This window comes from Barbatula barbatula (genome assembly GCF_947034865.1).
Source record: "Barbatula barbatula genome assembly, chromosome: 20".
NCBI lineage: Eukaryota > Metazoa > Chordata > Actinopteri > Cypriniformes > Nemacheilidae > Barbatula > Barbatula barbatula.
The window spans coordinates 18,989,534-19,009,239 of NC_136783.1; the positions used below are offsets into that span (position 1 = coordinate 18,989,534).

Consider the following 19,706-nt stretch of genomic DNA (forward strand, 5'->3'; position numbering starts at 1 on the left):
CAAACCTTTGACTGGAAGAATAGCATAAAGTATTTTATGATCAAACTAAATGTAACTAATTGTTAATGTGCTCCAGAACTGCAACAATTAATTGATACAAAACATATATACAGTAATATTAGCAAACACACTATTAACATTTTTTAGAGTACCATATATAACTGAATGATTAGCCAAGCCTTCCTGGTGTACCAGCTACGGGAGAAGCCGCGCATATACTGCTTCCCTTTTTCGCTAGCCTGCTGTTTGATTGAGAGGTCAGGTTGATCTGGGCCCAGCTCTTTCACCCGAACTTTCTCCGACAAAGTTCTCCTCTCAAACGGATCTTGGAGGAGAGATTTCACCGAGTTAGGGTTGGGTCTTGGAGGAGTAACGTCCGCGCTCGCCATTGTCGTTTAGTAAAAATGGCGCCCCTAGAGCCCAGTCCTTATTTTATCAGGGCTTGGGGCGATAAAATGATCGCCCTTCTTGGATTCTATTTAAGAACGCTGATTGGCTAAATTTTATGTCATACATTCATATCTTAAATTAGCAATTGGCTTAACTGCTACATAGACCCGCCTCCTTGGGGCGCTTTCTCTATCGCCCCAGAGCTGATGAAGCGATCAGACAGGCAGAGGAAAGGTTGCAAATATGATTTTGTATCATATTTTACATGTATTACTGGGTGCATTCCATATTTAAAACACACAAATATTGACATACTGATGTTTTTCTCATTATTATTACTATTTTTGTTTTAATTTTTTTTTTTTTTGTGGCTTAAGGGGGGCGGCGCCCTAGCGCCCTCTATTGGCCGGCCGCCACTGACTATGTATGTAATGTAATATCTTATTATAGTCAAGTCAAATCAGATTTATTTGTAATGTATCAAAAGCAGCTGCACCCAAAAAACAAAAGAAAAACACATGTTAGCCAAACATATCATAAATAAAGATATACTAGTATAATATACACTGGAAAGCTTTCCGCAACATCTCGCGAGACCCGAGCAAAAAGTCTCATGATTCATATCCAGAACATGATGCATGATGGGATACGCTTAGCCTTTTTTTATCAACATATTGTAGAACATTGACCAAAAAAACATTCAAAGTTTAAGATTCACAAACAACCGGAGCTTACATACAAATATCACAACACAATATTCATACCATTCCCATTAGTAAGTACAATGAAGACAGTGTAAAAAGAATAAAATAAACAAACAATAACATAAACAAAGAAGGGGAGAGGAAGTTATTCTAATTATAAAACCAAAATAATAAATACACTAGTGTGGGCCGGTCAACCACAAGTGGGTGGGACTCAAGCCGCTAGTGGGCTGTACAAACCTCCAGAGGATTTTGATTTGTTTATTTAATGTCGTGTGTTGTACTATTGGTTTATCATCCACAGTTGGTGTAGTATCTTGAGATACTAACAAAAAGAAAACAAAGAAGAGGCCATCATTCTCTATGGTCACTTTATTGAGGGTCCATCACAGCTTAACACACTGTGCTTCTTCACAGCCTTTAACAATGCCACATACACAATGCTTGGACAAATCTCAATGTCCACATAAAAGAGTTGTTAAAAATATTTTGTTTTATTGTATTTTGTTAAATAAAATAAAAACACGACTAACCCAAACCCTATAAACCTCAATTACGTGAAAGGGAAGCACAATGGTAGCACAACATGTCAGAACGGCAGTGAATTATCATTTTAATTATTGGTAACATGAATAGAAACTGCGGTGCTCGCAGTGGTTTAGAGCAACTGTTTGTTACTGAAATTAAAATACAAGAATAGGCATATCATTATTATTTCTATATCAATGCAAAGACATTTGTGTTGCAGAGTGTTTATTTGTTGAAACTTTTACGCTGGCCATAACGTCACGTTTAATTGAACTTCCGGTGGACGAAAACGTGCTTTGCTCATAAATGTATTGTTTGGTAAATACATTTAATGCATTTGTGATAAAATAAAACCTTTAACTACGAGGAAAATTTATTTTTTACATTTTAGTGTTTTAATTTAGTTATTGGCGTAAACTCCTCCCAACTGCAGTTCTCCTGACTGCAGCGATTATCACTTGCATACTAGGACTAGAATTACTGGGTTGAAACTATTTATGTACATCCAAATATAACTATACAATGACCTTAAAAATATAAGGACACTTAAGTTTACATCTACACATGCTTGAATGTTGTTGTATTAGATATAAAACTGAATTGAGTTTAAAGCCTTATATTCACGCACACAAGGAAAAGAGGAACATCTAACCAAATGGAATTTATTTTAATTAAAGACAAAAACATTTTGAAAGCATGAAGAGGTTTTTTCACATAAAGAGGTTTCTTAGATGTTTAATATTCAAGAATTTATAGTGATCAAAATTTGTCCGCGGTTGCTCACACATCAAAACTCACACATCAAAACATTTGATTAAAACGTTAAACCTACTTTTAATAAATAAAAACTAAAATGCAAAATGTATTTTAAAATAGAACGACAGAGGTAATGTTCAAAATGAAGACTAAGTATTTAATCAGAAGTTTACAGTTGATGCTTATAGTTTGTGTGCTGAATTAATAATATTCACACCAGAAATGGTATAAAATGACACAAACAAAGTGAAATTACTTCCAAGCAAATCTCTAGCATGCATTTGATACATCCTTTTGTTATCTATAATGCAATAACATTCAGATATATAAAAGATGTCTATTGTACATAAAAACAATACCGTGCATTTAAAGCTACAAAATATACAGTAAAAGGATTCTGTATTATTTTGGGTCACTAATCAAATGATACTTTGTAAAAAGGTCAGATGTCATTAAATTGAAGGGCAACATGTTATTTCAATTTCTCATTCTTTTTATCAGACCTCATGGGGCCAAGAATGAGTCTAATACAGAGCATCAAACGCCCTCGATATAAATACAGAGTTTATGGGGTTTGACAAGAGGAAATAAAATGGCCTCTTCCATGTCATCAGGACTGGTCAGACAATTACTCTTATTTATTGAGTTGAGCTCTGTTATTACAAGTAAAGCCATTTACGCACTTCTAATGCCATTTAAAATCTGATGAATGTTTTTACATTCTCAAAAAAATGTTAACTGATGCTTACTCATGCTAAAAACAATGTGCCGCCTTGATGTCGGGATGCTGTGGGTCATACTGGCCAAAGTCAAAACTTTAAGTTTCTACATTCTGGGACCAAGAGATTGCTTAGGTCACCCTTTATACATCTAAAGTACAGACACATAGAGGCCTATGTACTTGCAACAATTTGTCAGAGACTAATAAATGAATTTGACACTCACCTTATTTTCTTTACACCATTAAGAATATTGGTCACACTTTCGGTTGCCAATATTGCCAATATGTCCCCTTTCCGAGTCTCTTAAAATAGAAACCACAGGGTTCATCGGGATGATACATTTGAGTAACGGCCACAGGCATCATGGGAAATAAATCTCAGCAGCCTCTAAAATAAATGAATTAAACGGGCAATTTGCCTGCCCCGACTTCATCCCGCGAGTGCTGCTTTCCCACCTGCGTTTGCTGGATTTATGAACTTGGCTGGATTACATTCTGGCCTGGTAAAAGACCGAGGCCCGTCACTGACGCACAAAGTCTGTGTCTGTCTCTCACTTTTATTGATCCATCCATCCGTCCTCTCTGAATTTACAAGCACAGAATATGCATCTGTGATGGAGATTGGGAGACGTAACGTGGAGGTATATAAGATGGGGATAGTAACAGGACGGGTGTGTTGAGACCAGACCTCTAGACTGAAGTCACAAGGGAAAGACTTTGTGCGCAGTTGTGTGTAGCTTACGTGTCATCATGATCTGTAAACTGCATCTGTGTTTTGCTGTACTTCTCATCGTCCTGGAGGTGATGCTCGGACATCCGATGGTACAGACAGGGGATATGACATACGGCAGACCAGGTAAAATCTCTCTTCTGCTCGACACACACAGAGGTAAAATAATCAGGATTTGATGAAAAATGTTTTTGATGTTCAATAATATTGACTTTTGCAGCCTTGGCAAATCTGAACCCAGTTTGTCAATGTTGAATCTCTTCTAAAACTAATGGAGACTTTTTCTCAGGAGAAATATCTGAGATGCAGATCAGACTTAAGCAAGCATTTCTATTTGCTCTCCATTTAATCTCATTAATGAGAAATATCTGAGATCTCATCTGTGATTTCACGATCGAGGTTGTGTTGGTCTGTGCTAAGGTCTCTCTCTCTCTCTGGTAGTTCTTGTTGAAGACGATCGGGTGGTCAGTCCAGAAGATCTGAGTTACTCGGAGCAAGCGTTTTTGTCCCAGGGCTCTGCTGGCTTCGGCTACCCGTCCATCATCACCGGAGACCTCATCCGCGACAGTGAGATGCTGCTTTCTGTTCTGTAGCATTAACTTGTTAAAGGGAAAAACTTCTTTTCACTCTCATGTTATTGAAAATCTCTATCTGACTCTTCTGGAACACTGAAGAAGATATTTTCAGAAATGCCTTGTGGTTTTGGGACCATACAATAGACGTCAATGGGGTCCAATGTTTTTGGTCATCAACAGTCTTCAAAATATCTTCTGTGTTCTGCACGAGACTAGAGGAAGAGGAAATAACTTGTGTTTGAGAAATGAAATGTTGACGAAACATAGTTAATTTCTCCAACTTTCAATGGTTGGTATAAGTGCACTCCTGTAAGTTATTTATGTGCATTTGTTTCATTCAGTTTTTCTACAATTTGAAGAGGTTTAATTTATCTGGTAATAAAAACACAATCATTTTCATCTCCGATATCCGATGGGACTGACATTAGCTGGTTACTCACCCCACCGTGGCACCCCACCCTATTGACTACCATAGAAGGAAAATTTCTTTATGATTTGTATAACATTATTTTATAATTTAAATCGGATGAACACAAAATAAGATATTTGAAAGAATGTAGGAATGTAGCAAGCAAACAGTTCGAGGGCACTTTTGACTACAATTGTCATTTGATCCTACTATTCATAGTCGATGGGGTCCAATAACTGTTTGGTTACAAGCATTTGTCCAAACATCCTTATCTGTGTTCAACCAAACAAAAAAATGTATGGAGGTTTGGAACAACTATATGTAATTGTAACAGAACTTTCAGTTTTTGGTGAAATATCCCTTTAACACCCATATTTTCTCTCACAGGTCTCAGAACAGCTGGATTTGTTCCCGGCCAAGCTGTGAAAGAAGTGAGTTAATGAAGATAACAGATTTAACAAAACGCAAAGTTACTCAGTTATGGGAATATGTTTTAAGTTGAGTGATTCTGACTGCGTTTCGTACAGGTTCTGCTGGAGAAGCCGCTGATGAATCCTCTCAGTCGTTTCCTGGGCAGCAGGAAGCAATACCACAAGAGAGGAAGCAATACAGAGTGTTTCTGGAAATACTGCGTGTAAAGATATAAAGACAGAGAGACGGACAAACAAACAACATGCACCTTCAGGTGTTCTCACACGCTTCACATGTTTTTTCATGCAATGTTGTGAGCCTGATGCACTCAATTTAACAAAACCGTTTGGTGGAAATGTATCTGTACATTACTGTGCTTCAGCTCAGATGTAAATAAAGTAAATATGTTTGAAAAAGCTTTTTTGGTCTGTGTGTGTATTGTTAGAACATCACACATATAAATACAAAAACAAACATCTATTAGAGTATTTTAGTCTCATGTGGATTGACGTTTAACAAAGCAGTTCAAGTCACTGTGGTCTTTTATTGAAAATTATCATTTGGTGTCACAAAACATTTCCCTGAATTGGACACAAAATGACTTTTTTGAGAAAAGACACCTGTATTTAGCATTTTTTGTAAAACACATTGTTTTTATCCTAGCAACTGTACAAAAACATATCTTTGATCAAAAACTGTACATATCATACGTTTTAATTTTAGGGGAGAGACGGTTCAGCCGTCATCTACTTCAACACAATCTATAAAAACATAAGAACAAATTCTAGTTGTGACAGGCGAATACCACATGACCAAACTCACGAAACACAAACACACACAACAGTTCAATAAATTAAACGTTTTGAGAAAGATTGTGGATTTGGTCAGAGTTACGATATAAATGAGGAAATATCACAAGCGGTTCTGTGTTTGTACTGTATGAGTGAATCGTCACATTTTACCCCATATCAACTATAAAACTTGAGTATTTTTCTATTTTGAATACTTTTTCCAAAATAGTCCCAAGGTTTGAATGCAAAATATTTGCATATTCTTTACGCAAAGTTGAGTTTTACATTTTTCGCTTTTGATTTTTGAGGTGAAATGTGACTTACCCAGAGTTTCGCGAGATTCAAAGGACAAGACATGAGAAAATTGTCCATATGCACCAGCATTATTTTGAGTTTTACACCCCTTCAGTCACATATAGAGTAGAAAAACTAATACTGACACTGTCCCAGTGAATTAAAAAATTACTGCTGATTCTTTTCATGAAATACTGCAGCGTTTATTGTAGTTTATCAATGTGGGTCATTCTCTTTTATTCTCATTATCTGCCCTCGTAATCTTCAGGTGAAAATCTGACAAAATGGGTGAAAACATAGATTACAGTAAATATCTCCACACTGTAGAAACTGGGTTTTGTGGTCATCTGTAGATGCTCTCAGATTTGGTGACAAGTGTTTAAATTTTGCACTATGGTGCATTTTTATACATCTGGACAAGAGTTCATATCTTTTACCACCGCCGGTGAGATTTAACAGGTCGTAATGAATGCAACCCGTGTCTAGAAACGCTGGCTAGAGGGGTAGCTTCCACATTCATAATACACTCATTTGACTTTTTCTAAAAAAACACATGACATCAGTGCCAAATCACAGTCAGACATTCACAGTTGTTTGGGTCTATGATCTGCAAACGGAGGACAGAAGAGACGGACGACGGCTGAAGTTCACACGAGGCATGAAGCCGGGCATCTCCTGTGATGGTACTGTTACGCCATGTGCAGAGGACACGCGGATGTGGGCGACCGTTTGTCCTCCGGGGTCTGTCAGTTCCGGATATGCCGGTCTGCGTTTGCACCGACAATCTGGGACTGCTATCAGGTGTCTGTGCTGGGGCTGGTGTCCCGCGACAAGCACTCCTGTGGAGAGGGGCTGTCGGGCGTGGTTAGGTCCAGAGAGTCACTGTGAAGAGCAAGTTCCTCTCTCGGTTCCATTGGACAATTGGTACAACTTACACATCCCTAAAAAAGACGATTTAAAGTCATGAAACTGTTTTTTGGCTATATAATGTCAGTACCAAACATTTTACAAAGTGTTTTAGACCTGTGTGTCTATCTCCTGCGGGACCGTGTGGTGTTGGATCCACGGATGAACCTCAACAAGCTCTTTTTTCTGTTCCTGCGTGAACCAGGGTTGCATAGGCTGCATCAGAAGGAGTTTGTTCCGGTCGCTCTTCAAAACCTGCGCCTGATCCCTGGAAGAACATCCGTACACATAATAAAAAAACTCGGCCACTTCAAATGTCCAGTTTTGACATCTAAGCACTGTTTTACAAAACAGCTCATCTACGCAGACTCGCCCTGACCTCCGTTCATTACCATGTGTGGTTTACAATCATCCGCTTAACACGGGTCTCATTGTGTACTGTCGCCTGAAATCACCTACCTCGGGGTAACAGGGTTGACAGTGCAATGAGACATTTAGCTTGATCAGAAATACCTCAGCGAGAGCCGGGCAGCACTATCTTTCTCCTGTGGAAAGAGACGCTCAAAATGTCACGTTTCCCCTCGGGTTTCACAGTTGGATTCCCGGTTTGAGAGACAGAGAAAGGGGGGTTCTTCGGGTGTGGGTGAGGTCTGATACCTGGGGCTGATCTGATAGGTCATCATGACGGGTTCTGGGGTCTGTTTGATCAGGCGCCACAGCGGACTGTCCTCTTGAAGGAGTGGGTGCTTCTTGAAGGCTGTACACTCCCTCTCTTGAGCTTCCGTGGACTTGCGAGCCTTCCGCGACGTGTCTGACGAATCGTTGCTGGCGAAGTATTTGCTGCTGCCTGTGAGCGGGAAAAATACAGATCGTCAGTGTGATGACATCACAAGGACCTTTTTTTGATTTAAAGGGACAGTTTGTAGACATACTTTGTATGGACTTTGTAAGTCAGGAAAATAATTCACACGTGATATGAATGATCAATTGTATTATATATGTTATCATTTATAGTTAAAAACAAACAATGTTCGGTGGAACCCTTAGCTTTATCATACACCCTTGTTGAGAACATTTATTATTCAGTGATTTTGAACAGCACCGGTATGACTGGTGGACGTTCCGTTAGAACCGAGTCCAGACCCGGAACCTAGAGACCCTCCGGACTCTCCAGAGCCGCTGCCTGAAGTGTTGGAGCCAGTTCCCGAGCGAGCGTCCTCTTGGAGAAGCTGATCGAGCATTTCGCTGGAGCTGGAATGAGCTTCCTGGTTACCGGACTCACTGGGTGCGTCCTCCTGTGACCACAGAAAAAGGTGGTACCTTCATACCTTATTCATACCTATTAATTACTAAAACACACTGATGCAAATCTGCATGGAAAGAATCCAATTTTATTTTATTTTTGTTGTACATTTATAAAATTCTACAATATATGTAACAAAGGTGTAACCATGGTTTTGATTAAAAAAACAAATTCTTTAGATTTTTCTTTCTATTGCCACCTCTATTTATGGAACGATATTTTCGTTATCCTTGGTCAAAATTAACTTATATGTGATGTTTTAAAGACGTCATCGCTTTGTACTAATATTTATTTAATGGCAACAGTATCATGCACACAAGACGTGACCTAGCATTCCAGTCTCACCGCTTTGGCGTGATGCTCAAGCAGACTCTCTGGACTGGTGCTGTTCTGGGGTTCTGATGGTTTGGTCAGCTCTTCCTGAAGCAGGTTCAGCTGGATGGGCGAGCTGGAGCGTGAGCTGGAGAACAGAGCAGTGGGCTGTGCCGCATCCAGGTCGTCTCCAAACCAAGATGTAGGTATCGAGTCGGCCATGGGGGCGGCACCCTGAGGCATCCTGACTCCTGTGGCTGAGGACCCTGCAAAATTCCCTTGCATCGGAGACCCCTGCGACATTTGAGCGCCTGGTGGGACGTACCCGCCCAAATTGTAATGAGGCTGTAAAACGAACCCGGGTGGCGCGACAGGCATCGCCTGGGGGTACATGCCAAAGTTGGGAGGGTAACCGGGGAGTAGGACGAACATAACAGGGTTGAAGGGCTGCATGGGTTGGAGGTTCTGGATGCCTTGGTCAGGTCGGACCATCACAGGCACCCCAGACTGCTGCTCCGGGCCAATGGCCTTGAAGTATGGGGTCCTCTGCACTGGCACAGATATGGGTGGCACAAAGCTGATGTTGGATGGCAGAGGTTGAGATGATTCGGAGGAAGGCCACGAGGAATGCGGAGCTCCTGGGTGCCTGGGAAGAGACCAGTAGTTGCCCGGCAGTGAACCATAGCTGTCGGATGAGTTCTCTGGTTTCTGTCGTTTGTGTTTGTTAGGAGGTCGGACAACATCACCTGAACCCAATGAGGATATGACTAGATTATTAACTGTATGTAGTCCATTTTAAAGTCAATTTGAATGAGGAAAACTCTGTAAATAATGAATACCCTTCACACCTCTGTGATGGGAGTGGGCCATGCTGCTGTTGTCCTGTTGAAGGTACGAGCTGTACGGACTCTGCAGGATACGATGATGGAAGCGATCGACAAACTGCTCCTCCTCTTTCTGAGTGTGGGCCGAGAGCACCTCTTTAGTGAGTCCCACAACCAACAACTCCTCCTGAGCGGCTAAGGAGGTGCTGGGGGCGGGACATGCAGGGGTGGTGGCGGAGTCTGCTGGCTCGCTCCCCATTGGAGCGTCTTCTAAGGCAGTGACCTCTGGGAAAAGAAAGTATGAAATAACGCTAATTTTGCAGTTGAACTATTCCCAGCGTGTTTGTGCTGTTTCCTTCAAATAAACGCAAGACGTGTCATCGGTTAAACTGGTACCTGACTCGGGTTGTGGCACGTGCACTATGGTGCTGCTGTAACTGCATTGACTGGTGACGGACACGACGCTCATGGCCTCCGTGGACAGCGTGATGTCAGTGAGCTGAGCTCCAACCACCGCAGCCGCCATAGCTGAACTCGCCGACACCTGACTATCCAGCGTACCACCGCCCTCGAACGCAGCTTCTGCAACGGGAAGAAATCGGTGTTAAATAGATTTGACATTTAGCGGTTATTATTTGAATGACGGATCATTTCATAATGCAGGCTGGAAAGGATAGGGAAGGTTCTTACCATTTGTGTTGTCAGCATCTCTGTGTGCGGTCGCCGGAGGTTTAGCTTCCTCAGACATGGAGGAAGATGAAGAGGTAGATATGGACCGAGATTCACTCTTCCGTTTGAGAGCAGATGTCGTACAGCTCTCCAGATATCTACCGAAAGACAGACGGAAATCAGCATCCATAATTTCCATCAAATACATGTGAGAGAGCCATTCAAAGATAAAAACTTCTAACATGGTGGTGGAGGCAACATCTAAACTATTTTCAACACCAAAACTGAAAAACCAACACCAACAGTTTGACTAACAAAAGAACATTTTTGGGGGATAAAATCAGAAATTCACAAATCTTACCATAATACACAATGGTAACCATATGATAATAATTTAGAAGTGGAGCTGTCTGGTAATATTTTTTGTTAAATGCCAGTTTGACATAAAGACTTAATATAATGTAACCTGCAACTTTTATTTCAAACAGAAATGACCAAACAGCGTCTTCAGTCATGTACTGCACTTTTAAAAATGTCTAGTTTTGTCATTGACGATATAAGCAGGTGTGGTAGACATCACGCGGCGCTGCGCCCGACCGATCAACGTTTGACATTATAGCTTTCAAATCGCTCTCGCTGTACATTGATGTCATGCGACGATCGACATGCTCTAAAGTCTCACCTGATGATACTGTCCACACAGTTGATCTGCTGGTAAGAGGGAATGTGTGACTGTTTTCTGGCCTCCTGTAGAGACTGCTTCAGATGAGCTCTGATTCCCAAACCCTGAGTGCACTCGGGCAGAACGCTGGCTCCCGACACTGCTGGAAACAAACACAGATCCACTTTACAGACTTTTGCCAGTGTGAGTTTTGGTGACTTCGCAGAATAACAGGTTTATAATGCATGCTCAAAATTTTTATACATTTTCATGGATTTATAACAAGACAGACAACTGAAATCTGACAGCCTGGATTTTTAAACTGCTTTTATACAAGTCGGTTGATTTTTGGAGGGATTTGGAGAGAGCATTTGGTTGGAGATACTGTATATTAAATATGGGCTATGCTTTGTTGGCTTTTATGTGTTTACATTTACCTGTAAATAATAAAAATAGAGTTTTAAAATGTATTTATAAAGGTAGTGTACCGAAATCCATGTCATTACCTGCAGTTGCCGGTAGTTGTGGTGTGAGGTTTCTCCGGGATTCGAGAAACGCTTGCTGATCCCAGTTCTTCACTTTATTGACGTCGGCAAATATGTGCTGCAACGTCATCTGACAAAACGCACAAAAACCCTTAAAATCCCCAAACTACACACTTTTTTAATCACCTTGCAGAAAACTTTACAGGTCTGACAAACCGGTTCTCTGTGCGAATCCTCCCAGAGGTTGCCGTTACTGTCGCTGGATGACGCCGCGCTGATGTAGTGCTCATGTGAGCCATTACTACCCAAACTTCCATAACCACTGGAACCTTTGTGATGAACGGGCTGAACAGGAGACAGACACCATCACGTGAGTTCAGAGCGCATTTTACTTCATCATACAGCGGTTCAGGGTTTGTGTGATCTCTCACCTGCAGGAAAAGTTTGTGGATCATAGCCTGAAGCTCTTTGACATCCTCACACATGACCGGCTGCTCGGCTTTGCTCCTCGCAGCGAAAACATCCTCGTTCAGAGGACCACTTCAATCCAAAAGCATAAAAAACAGGTTTAGATTAATTGAACGAGTGCAAGTGCGCCGGTTGGCATTAACAGATTAAAAAATACATTGTGAACGGTTTTGGCCTTCTACTTACGTGTGAACTTTGTGCCGGCCGATGATGAAGGCCACCTTACGGCTCCAGGGGTTGATGAAACTGGACCAGCTGGAGTCCAGAGTGACGTAGTCGCCGTTCTGACAACGGAAGCGGATGGGCGAATGCTCAAACGGAGGCTGTCCAGCGTACTTCAGAACTGAGGAGGTTAAACGGCGTTATGATAGAATATATCAAGATTCGGTTCATGAGAAAATGATGATTTTTAACTGTAGTTCCCAGTTCGCTAAATTCAATCAACTTATGCAAATCAAGTACACATCATAAGTCGCCACCGGAAGTATACATTTCCACGGTGTGTTTTAAAAAAATTATGACTTACAAATATTTATAAATATGCAGAGCTACGAGTCTGCAGGTATTTTGTGACTAAGAGAAAAGTTTGCATTTGATACCTGATTTAGGATCGTCATTAAATACTGATCTGGACAGATACTCTCATCCAAGACTTTGAAAACACATGCAAACAGTATAGTGTACATACTCTTGCGGTGCATGGAAAGCATGAGCAGACGATCGTCTGGATGCAAACATGTCAGAATTGAGGTACCGATCAGATCTTGAGGGAGGTAACCGAGCAACGGCACCGCACTGCACACACATCACAAATACGGAAATCAAATTAAAGTTTTTTATATCTTGGCCATATTATCTATTTAGTTTTAAAAACGCTCACCGGTCATCCACTTCTAAAAACACACAACCTGGAGAATGCGTTGTGCTAAATATGCGCTTCTCCATAGGAATGCGTGGGGCTGGGGACAAACAAAGAAAATAAACAAACATAAATAAGCAGGTGTCATTCTTTTAACTGGGTAAAAATTTGACAACTCATGGGAAATTAATGTATTATGAATTACATAATAGCACATTATAAACATTTCAGAAAAATATTAAACTTATCAAAACAACACAAATGTGACTTTGGAAATGATGTTGGTATAAACCAAAATAAATCATATGTTATACAGCACACGTTACACACAGATGAAGTATGCTGGGAGTGGTCAGAGAAGCACTCACCCTCATATCCTGAGATGACGCGTTCGGCCGGGGCCAGACAGCACGGCTCCGGTTCTCCGCTCGTCCCCTGAACCTTCAGTAGAAACGGCGTGATGCGGAAGGGACTATAGCGCATCTCTCCATCTCTATCTTTCCCTCCTCTAAACACAAACATTAATAAGAAATTTCAGATGAGAATGAAATATTAACGATGTATCATCTCCAAAAAAGCTCATTCATCTCAGGAATGAGACATTGATTGCTATACAGTCATACAGTTCCGATAAAAGTCTGCAGCGTGTGCTGTTGATATGAAGAAATACACAAACCTGATTCGACAGAAGAAGGATTTGACCTGGGCGCATTCAAATAAAAGTGCCACTACAAAGAAAGATGGATGACAAACGTAAACACAGCTTTTATTTCTCTATAAGCTTTTATTTTGATCTGGAACGTCCAGTGACACTTTAAGCGTCGATGGACTCACCGCTGTCCGTGCCCACGTTCCAGGGCGGCAGACACGGTTGTGCCGTGCGTGAATAAAACACATTGACGTCCTGATGGTACAACAGCTCCACAAACTTTGCAGATTGCAGAAATCTGCGCTTGCAGTGAAGCACGCTGGACGCGTGTTCAGACGCGTAAACCACCTTCCCAGTGGCCAGAGAGAAAACCACCACAAAAGTGTCCTAAAAAGCAGAGAACCGCCAGTGAACTGCATGTGGCAGATGCTTTTTCCCAAAGTGACACACATTCAAGCTACACATGTTGTTGCATGAGGTATTTAACCCATGACCTCGTTTTCAGAGAACGAAAGGCAGCAGGAATGTACCGTGTTTTTCAGGGTGTGTTCTGACGTGATCCCCTCCAGCTCCTCGAGCGTGCAGAAGGTCGCATCTCGCCTCTCCTCCACACCGCTGCTCATCAGTAAGTTGTAGTATTCGCTGTTTGCTGCAGGGGGCAGAAAAGAGAACGGAACCTGAGTGAGCATGTGACCGAACCATAAGCCAGAATACAGTGAACCACTGTTGGAGCAAAACACATTAAATCATGGAAACACCACACATCTTATGTCCAAAGTTAGACATTCATAAACCCAAATGTAAGGTTTAGAAATGATACAATTTTTTTCCTAAAGGCATTACAAACAAGCATACAAAATAAATTAAAGGAATAACACCAAATGCATAAATAAAATCTATGACATCAGTGAACATTGTGACAGAACCGTCAAATACAAATATTTACATGTGAAAATCTGAAGCCCCGAGTTATTTCAGCTTTTATGGTTATAATTCGAGTTTTCATGATATTTTTGTTTATATTTTAGCTGTTTTGTTTTGTGCTTTTGTTGTTTATCTTTTGTATATTGATAAATAGATTGAATTAACTATTGTGGCTTTATTTCAGTTTTAGCAGGATTTTCCATTGTTATTCGTTTTAGTGCCTGAACTTGATCCATTTATTGGCCAAATTTTTTTTCAATTAACATAAATCTTTGAATAGTTTTAGTTAACTGTAATATGAATACCACGTTGAATCTTAGACAGAAATGTGTGAACTGGGTACTTATTGCTTTTAAGTTCCATCTGATACATCATACGCACACGATGAGATCGTACAGAAAACATATCATCTTACTACAAAGTCCCATTATAAAACACCTTTAATACAGTACACACTAAACAAGGGTGACATACATGTACAGATGTGTATCACAGCAGATAAATGAACATAGAGAACAGATTCAGCAGTTGATATTTGTGGATCAGACCCACCCTTCGTGCAGACAGAGCAAACTGACTCTTACCAGAGACTTTCTACTGTACACCTCAGTCTGGCGTATTGCCTCCAGGCCATTTTTAATTCAGGGACATGCTAAACCAGCTTTATAAATTAGCTGTAGAAAGTAGATGAATACTTCAAATACTAAATGACTCGGTTTCTCTATACTGTGTGAGTGTTTACCTTGGACTTGTTTGACACACTTTAATGCATAGTTCAGAGCTTCTACAGTACTGGCTTTACTGCGCATCCTCTTCTCAGATGGCAGACGCTTCTTCATCTCATGGACCGTCTGCATCATCTCTCTGTGCATCTGGTTACGGCCGTGCTCCGTCTGCTCACTTCACACACATACACATGTCTGACCTTATATCTTCTTTACATGAACATTCATAGTTGTCATTCTAATACTAGAACTGTCGAAATATAATGACACGATAACCGAATTCCTGATAACATTATTATCGCAATATCCACTGACCATCCATCAAATGTAAAGTTGTCAACGAAATACTGGCACTTGTTTTTTTACAATATGATCATGTATGTAATTTTAACACAATATTATTAATCAGTTATTAGGTGTGTCGGGGTGTGTTTTTTTTTTGCCGCTGCAAACTGATTGGATCTAGAAAAGTGGCCGTTTCTGCTCAAACTGTCCAGATAACATCATGAAAGAAGGATCGCCACTCCCGAAGACTTTAAGAAAATGAAGAAATATAAAATTGCGATGATTTTGGATCGTGTCAGTTTACCTGCACTCCTTATGATGAGCGCTGTGATAACTGGAGGATGAGGAACCAGCGGCAGACTTTGAGCTGAAGATAAAAGAAAAGAAACTCTCTTAACCAGCAGTCGAATGCTATTCCACTGTTAAATCATTCAGTCCCTGGTCTTCTTTAAAGACCTTCAATCTGTTTTCGTTTGTATTCTTTTTTCATTGTACCTCTTAGTGCTTCCTGATTCCGTGGCGCTTCCCGGGCTGCAATTGGCCGAGGACGGGCGACGATGTCGTGACCCGCTGACGCTGTCATTACAACTGCTGGAGTCGTGACTGCTGTTCATGTCCACATCATCCTGTCCTTGCTCTCCTCCGGAGCGCTCCCCTCCGCTCTCCTCGCACCCTGCCGAGCGTGCACCTCCTCGCCGCTCCTCGGTTTCGCTAGTGCTTGGGTGCTGTCTGCCGTTTGTCTGCTCCGCTTGCCCTGCCCGCTCAGTGGAGCCTGGAGAAGAGTTCTTCTCTGCTCCATCGGGAAAGCCGTCTCCTCCTGGCATTCCCTAATGAAAGTCCTCCACCGACCCCTCGCCTCCTCTATTGACCCTGTGCTCCTGAATCTAGCTGCTTCTCTGCTTTGGTCCACATTAACAATGTTCATCTGAATTGTTATCCACATGTGCCATGATTGTTTAACTAGGGTGAATGAGGTATTGGTGATCAGGTACAGCCTTGCATGGTGATGGAGTTGGCGGGGAACTGCGAAAGAAACAGAAGAAAATAAATAACCAACCTTTACAAATGACGAAACATTCAACGTTTGCATATCATGGCAAAGAAACGTTTTGAACAAAGCCACCTACACATAAATTGTTGCTGTTTTTCCTTTAGAACACACAAAAAAGACGTCTGATGACATTTTGGCACTCATTCAGTATGACATGGCCGAGTGTGAACATCATTGTATCACTTTTCATATTTCAAAACAACAGCCTGATGGTGTCATCCAATGACGACTCACAGCGTATTACATAACAGTCTGACTATATTCAGGGAGCTCTTACATAATCAGTTCAATCAGTTCACAATAAGTCCCAACAGTGTCACGTGTCAAAAACACACTTTAATACATTATTATTCTGTTAGCAGGCACTTACTTGAACCCAAAACCTTAAGAGTAGGTTTATACATGTAACCGTGCGGCCACAATTTTGCGGTGATCTGGGTGGCCTCCAAGGTACCCTTTATGAAAATGTACAATAGTTTCATTATGAATAAAACCAAACATGGTTTTAAATCATGTTGGATATAAATCTACGGTTACAAGTACTACGCTTTTACTATATTTAAACCATGGTTGGTTTTCATAAGGAACTTTGAGTTGCGTAAGAGTGTCTTTTTTATTGAATACAGGTTTATGGTAACGTGGCCGTTCTATGTGAATGCGGCGGCCAAGGACTCCTGGGTGATAACTAGATGGTTACTAGAGCATTGCTGGATGGTTGTTAGGTTGTCCATCTGTATCAATGTTTCTTGTGCCGGCCCATGTCAAAAAATCCTGTGCATTCAATGTGATCGCCACCTAAAAGTGCCTCGTTGGATCTGGAGCCTTATGAAAAATGTGTTTAATATGACATAGTGTAGCACTTTAATATTTTTAAACGGGAGATATTTTAGAGATAGTTTTACATCAAAATGATTAAGCAATAGTTAAAGTGATGCTTGACCCCTTTAACTTCCTGGCCAGGTGATTTAACCTGTTATAAATGGCCAGTTCTGGTCCTCGATTCTGATTAGTTGGCCCGAGTTCTAATCCATTATAAAATGCCCCCATTTATAACTGCTGACCGCATTATACCCTAAATATCACTTTATTTACTTTATTTTATGAAACCAAATGGAATAACCATTTTATAAAAGTAATAAGCCTCGCCAAGCAGTGGGTTACAAGTGCAATTTATAAACACTAAAGGGGGATTATGCACTCACTTTCCATTGTTATAAAATGCACTGTAACCCACTGAATGATCTGTTCATTCAAGGGTCGTGACCCGTCTGCACCACAGCAGCTGCAGTCGTTTTTTAACGTTACTTAAGAACACCACTAGGTCAGGAAATTTAACCCTCAACTAAAACACCCGAAGCAGCTAAACAATGTCAAATATTCAGGGTTAGTGAACTACTGGGTTTAAACATGTAAATAATAGATTAAGATTAGACATTTTAATAGATGAAAACATAAAAGCCATCATGCACGGGTATTTGTAATCACATACTGCAAATTACTATGAACAATAAAGTCTCTGACATTTCAAGGGTTCAATGCATTTTCTCACAGGTAAATGCAAAGATAAAGCAACACGTGTTGCCTGCAACAAAGAACAGACAAAGAGAAACTAACGAATCATACAATCTAAACTAAGCTCCTCCTACATCTAGCACAATAGTTCTGGATAAAGTCAACTGTTGTCATCTCATGTTGGAACATTCAAGAAATGTTTAGAGTCTAAAAACACACGACTATGCTATTTCATCCTTCTTTGGACAATGGTGTGGTATAAAAATCAATACTGGATAAACACTCATTTTCTGTTTATCCCTCCACGATTCCTTAATTTATTTCAATTATAGAAAGAGTTTAGTGACTATTATGTGGCATATTGATGAACATTTGTTCAAGCACAGTTTTACTGAACATATGTTTAAATTGTGGAACTTTACCATGATGTTAGCACTGTTTAACATTGATTTAACCATGTTTTGTGTGTGTCTGTGTTCTATTTGTAAATCTTATCACAAACCTAATACTGCACTTTAAAATATTAACAGATATGACATGCTGCAATGGTTGCAGAGCAAATACAGGTGGTTATTTACAAAACAAGTAGACCACAAACATCAACATATGTTGACAAAACAACGCAAGTTATTGCAAAATGACACAATATTGATACACAAGGCCGGCAGTATAAAAAACAACCTGTCAAAAATCACTCATGACATAGCAACAGGCATGAACTACAATATCCGTGCAACAGGAATCATAACTCGTGTAATAACACACATGCATGAGCAAATGTTACTAATGCGCATGCACATGCACGGACACGAGTCTGCGGAAACAATGTGTCCTGTATTCAACCCAGCGACCCCACCAACATCATCATTACACTGATTTCATTCTGTAAATATCATAATAATATATAAACGTATAATGTATATAACAAACACGCGTAAGAGCAGCACGCACGCGCAAAACACTATAGACAACGAAACACACAGACAATTCATATTTACTAAACCAGAGGTGAATATGATACAGAATAGTAACTAATGATGTCACAGCATATGAATGATGTAATACAAACGATATACCTTAAATCGCAACAGTGAGTTAGATTAGAAGTTCATAAACTCGTTCTCAAACTTCTTCCTGTGCTTCTTGCTTTTTTAATACTCCGTTTAGTATCAAATCCTTATTAAATCCATAACTTCAGTCTTAAAATCCATTAAAGATGTTTAAAGAACTAATGTTTATTATTGTTCGCCATCACTTGCGTCCCTCCATAACTCCACCGGAGCGCAACACATCAGAATCCAACGTGAGCTTGGACGGGCGGCGCCACGCCCACTCAACACCCATTGGTGGGTTTGTTTTACACCAAGGGCGAGTTGTGATTGGTCGATACGTGGCCAATGTTGCTGGTCTCGCCGAGTCTCACGTGTATCCCCGTGTTATGCAACAGATTAAAACAATGACGTAGCGGTGGACGATTTAAAGTCCCGGTGAAATAAAAAAATGACAATTCTTATTTTTTCATGAGGTATCGCAGAGTCTATAGTAAATATTTTTTCAAATTCATGTACCCTCATAATCTTCAGTTAAGATGTGAAAATGCAGTTCCGCCTTGAAATGACTGTCCATCTGACATGAGGTAAACTACACCGGAGCATCCGCTAACTCCTCCCCTTCAGATATCAATAAATGGTGCACTTTTTAATGCGATCCAATTATTTAGAAAAAACATATGTTAGCATTACTTGACAAAAATGAACTGAAATT

The 19,706-nt window shown here is 40.5% G+C and overlaps 2 protein-coding genes across 6 annotated transcripts; one reads left to right on the top strand and one right to left on the bottom strand.

Moving 5' to 3' along the window:
- Positions 1 to 3,849: 3,849 nt before the first annotated feature.
- uts2b (urotensin 2, beta) lies at positions 3,850 to 5,451 on the top strand (the record flags this gene model as incomplete). The annotated part of the gene is made up of 4 exons (XM_079483813.1): positions 3,850 to 3,955; positions 4,271 to 4,396; positions 5,201 to 5,244; positions 5,341 to 5,451. 4 exons carry the CDS (start codon positions 3,850 to 3,852, stop codon positions 5,449 to 5,451), a joined length of 387 nt encoding a protein of 128 aa, XP_079339939.1.
- Positions 5,452 to 5,750: 299 nt separating this feature from the next.
- per3 (period circadian clock 3) lies at positions 5,751 to 19,261 on the bottom strand. Of its 5 annotated transcripts, none has more exons than XM_079483527.1 (23): positions 19,019 to 19,261; positions 15,875 to 16,402; positions 15,684 to 15,746; positions 15,112 to 15,269; positions 13,976 to 14,094; positions 13,631 to 13,832; positions 13,473 to 13,524; positions 13,165 to 13,304; positions 12,818 to 12,896; positions 12,626 to 12,732; positions 12,124 to 12,280; positions 11,901 to 12,009; positions 11,686 to 11,814; positions 11,491 to 11,599; positions 11,006 to 11,144; positions 10,345 to 10,481; positions 10,051 to 10,236; positions 9,679 to 9,939; positions 8,864 to 9,576; positions 8,318 to 8,510; positions 7,873 to 8,062; positions 7,333 to 7,483; positions 5,751 to 7,250 (listed from the first exon to the last, which is right to left on the bottom strand). In XM_079483527.1, exons 2-23 carry the CDS (start codon positions 16,201 to 16,203, stop codon positions 7,107 to 7,109), a joined length of 3,867 nt encoding a protein of 1,288 aa, XP_079339653.1. In that variant the 5' UTR covers positions 16,204 to 16,402; positions 19,019 to 19,261; the 3' UTR covers positions 5,751 to 7,106. The 5 variants fall into 5 exon arrangements, with proteins under 5 accessions (XP_079339653.1, XP_079339652.1, XP_079339656.1 ...); XM_079483526.1 differs by having other exon boundaries at positions 11,006 to 11,147; XM_079483530.1 differs by lacking the exon at positions 15,112 to 15,269.
- Between the last annotated feature and the right edge of the window lie 445 nt (positions 19,262 to 19,706).

What these genes read in the sequence shown, in the direction of transcription:
- per3 (XM_079483526.1), bottom strand. Translation starts at nt 16,203, where the DNA reads ATGCCAGGAGGAGACGGCTTTCCCGATGGAGCAGAGAAGAACTCTTCT. An exon ending in GCTCATCATAAGGAGTGCAG is followed by an intron (nt 15,270 to 15,683) that starts GTAAACTGACAC and finishes ATGTGTGTGAAG; the next exon opens with TGAGCAGACGGAGCACGGCC. An exon ending in GGCCCACTCCCATCACAGAG is followed by an intron (nt 9,577 to 9,678) that starts GTGTGAAGGGTA and finishes CATTGGGTTCAG; the next exon opens with GTGATGTTGTCCGACCTCCT.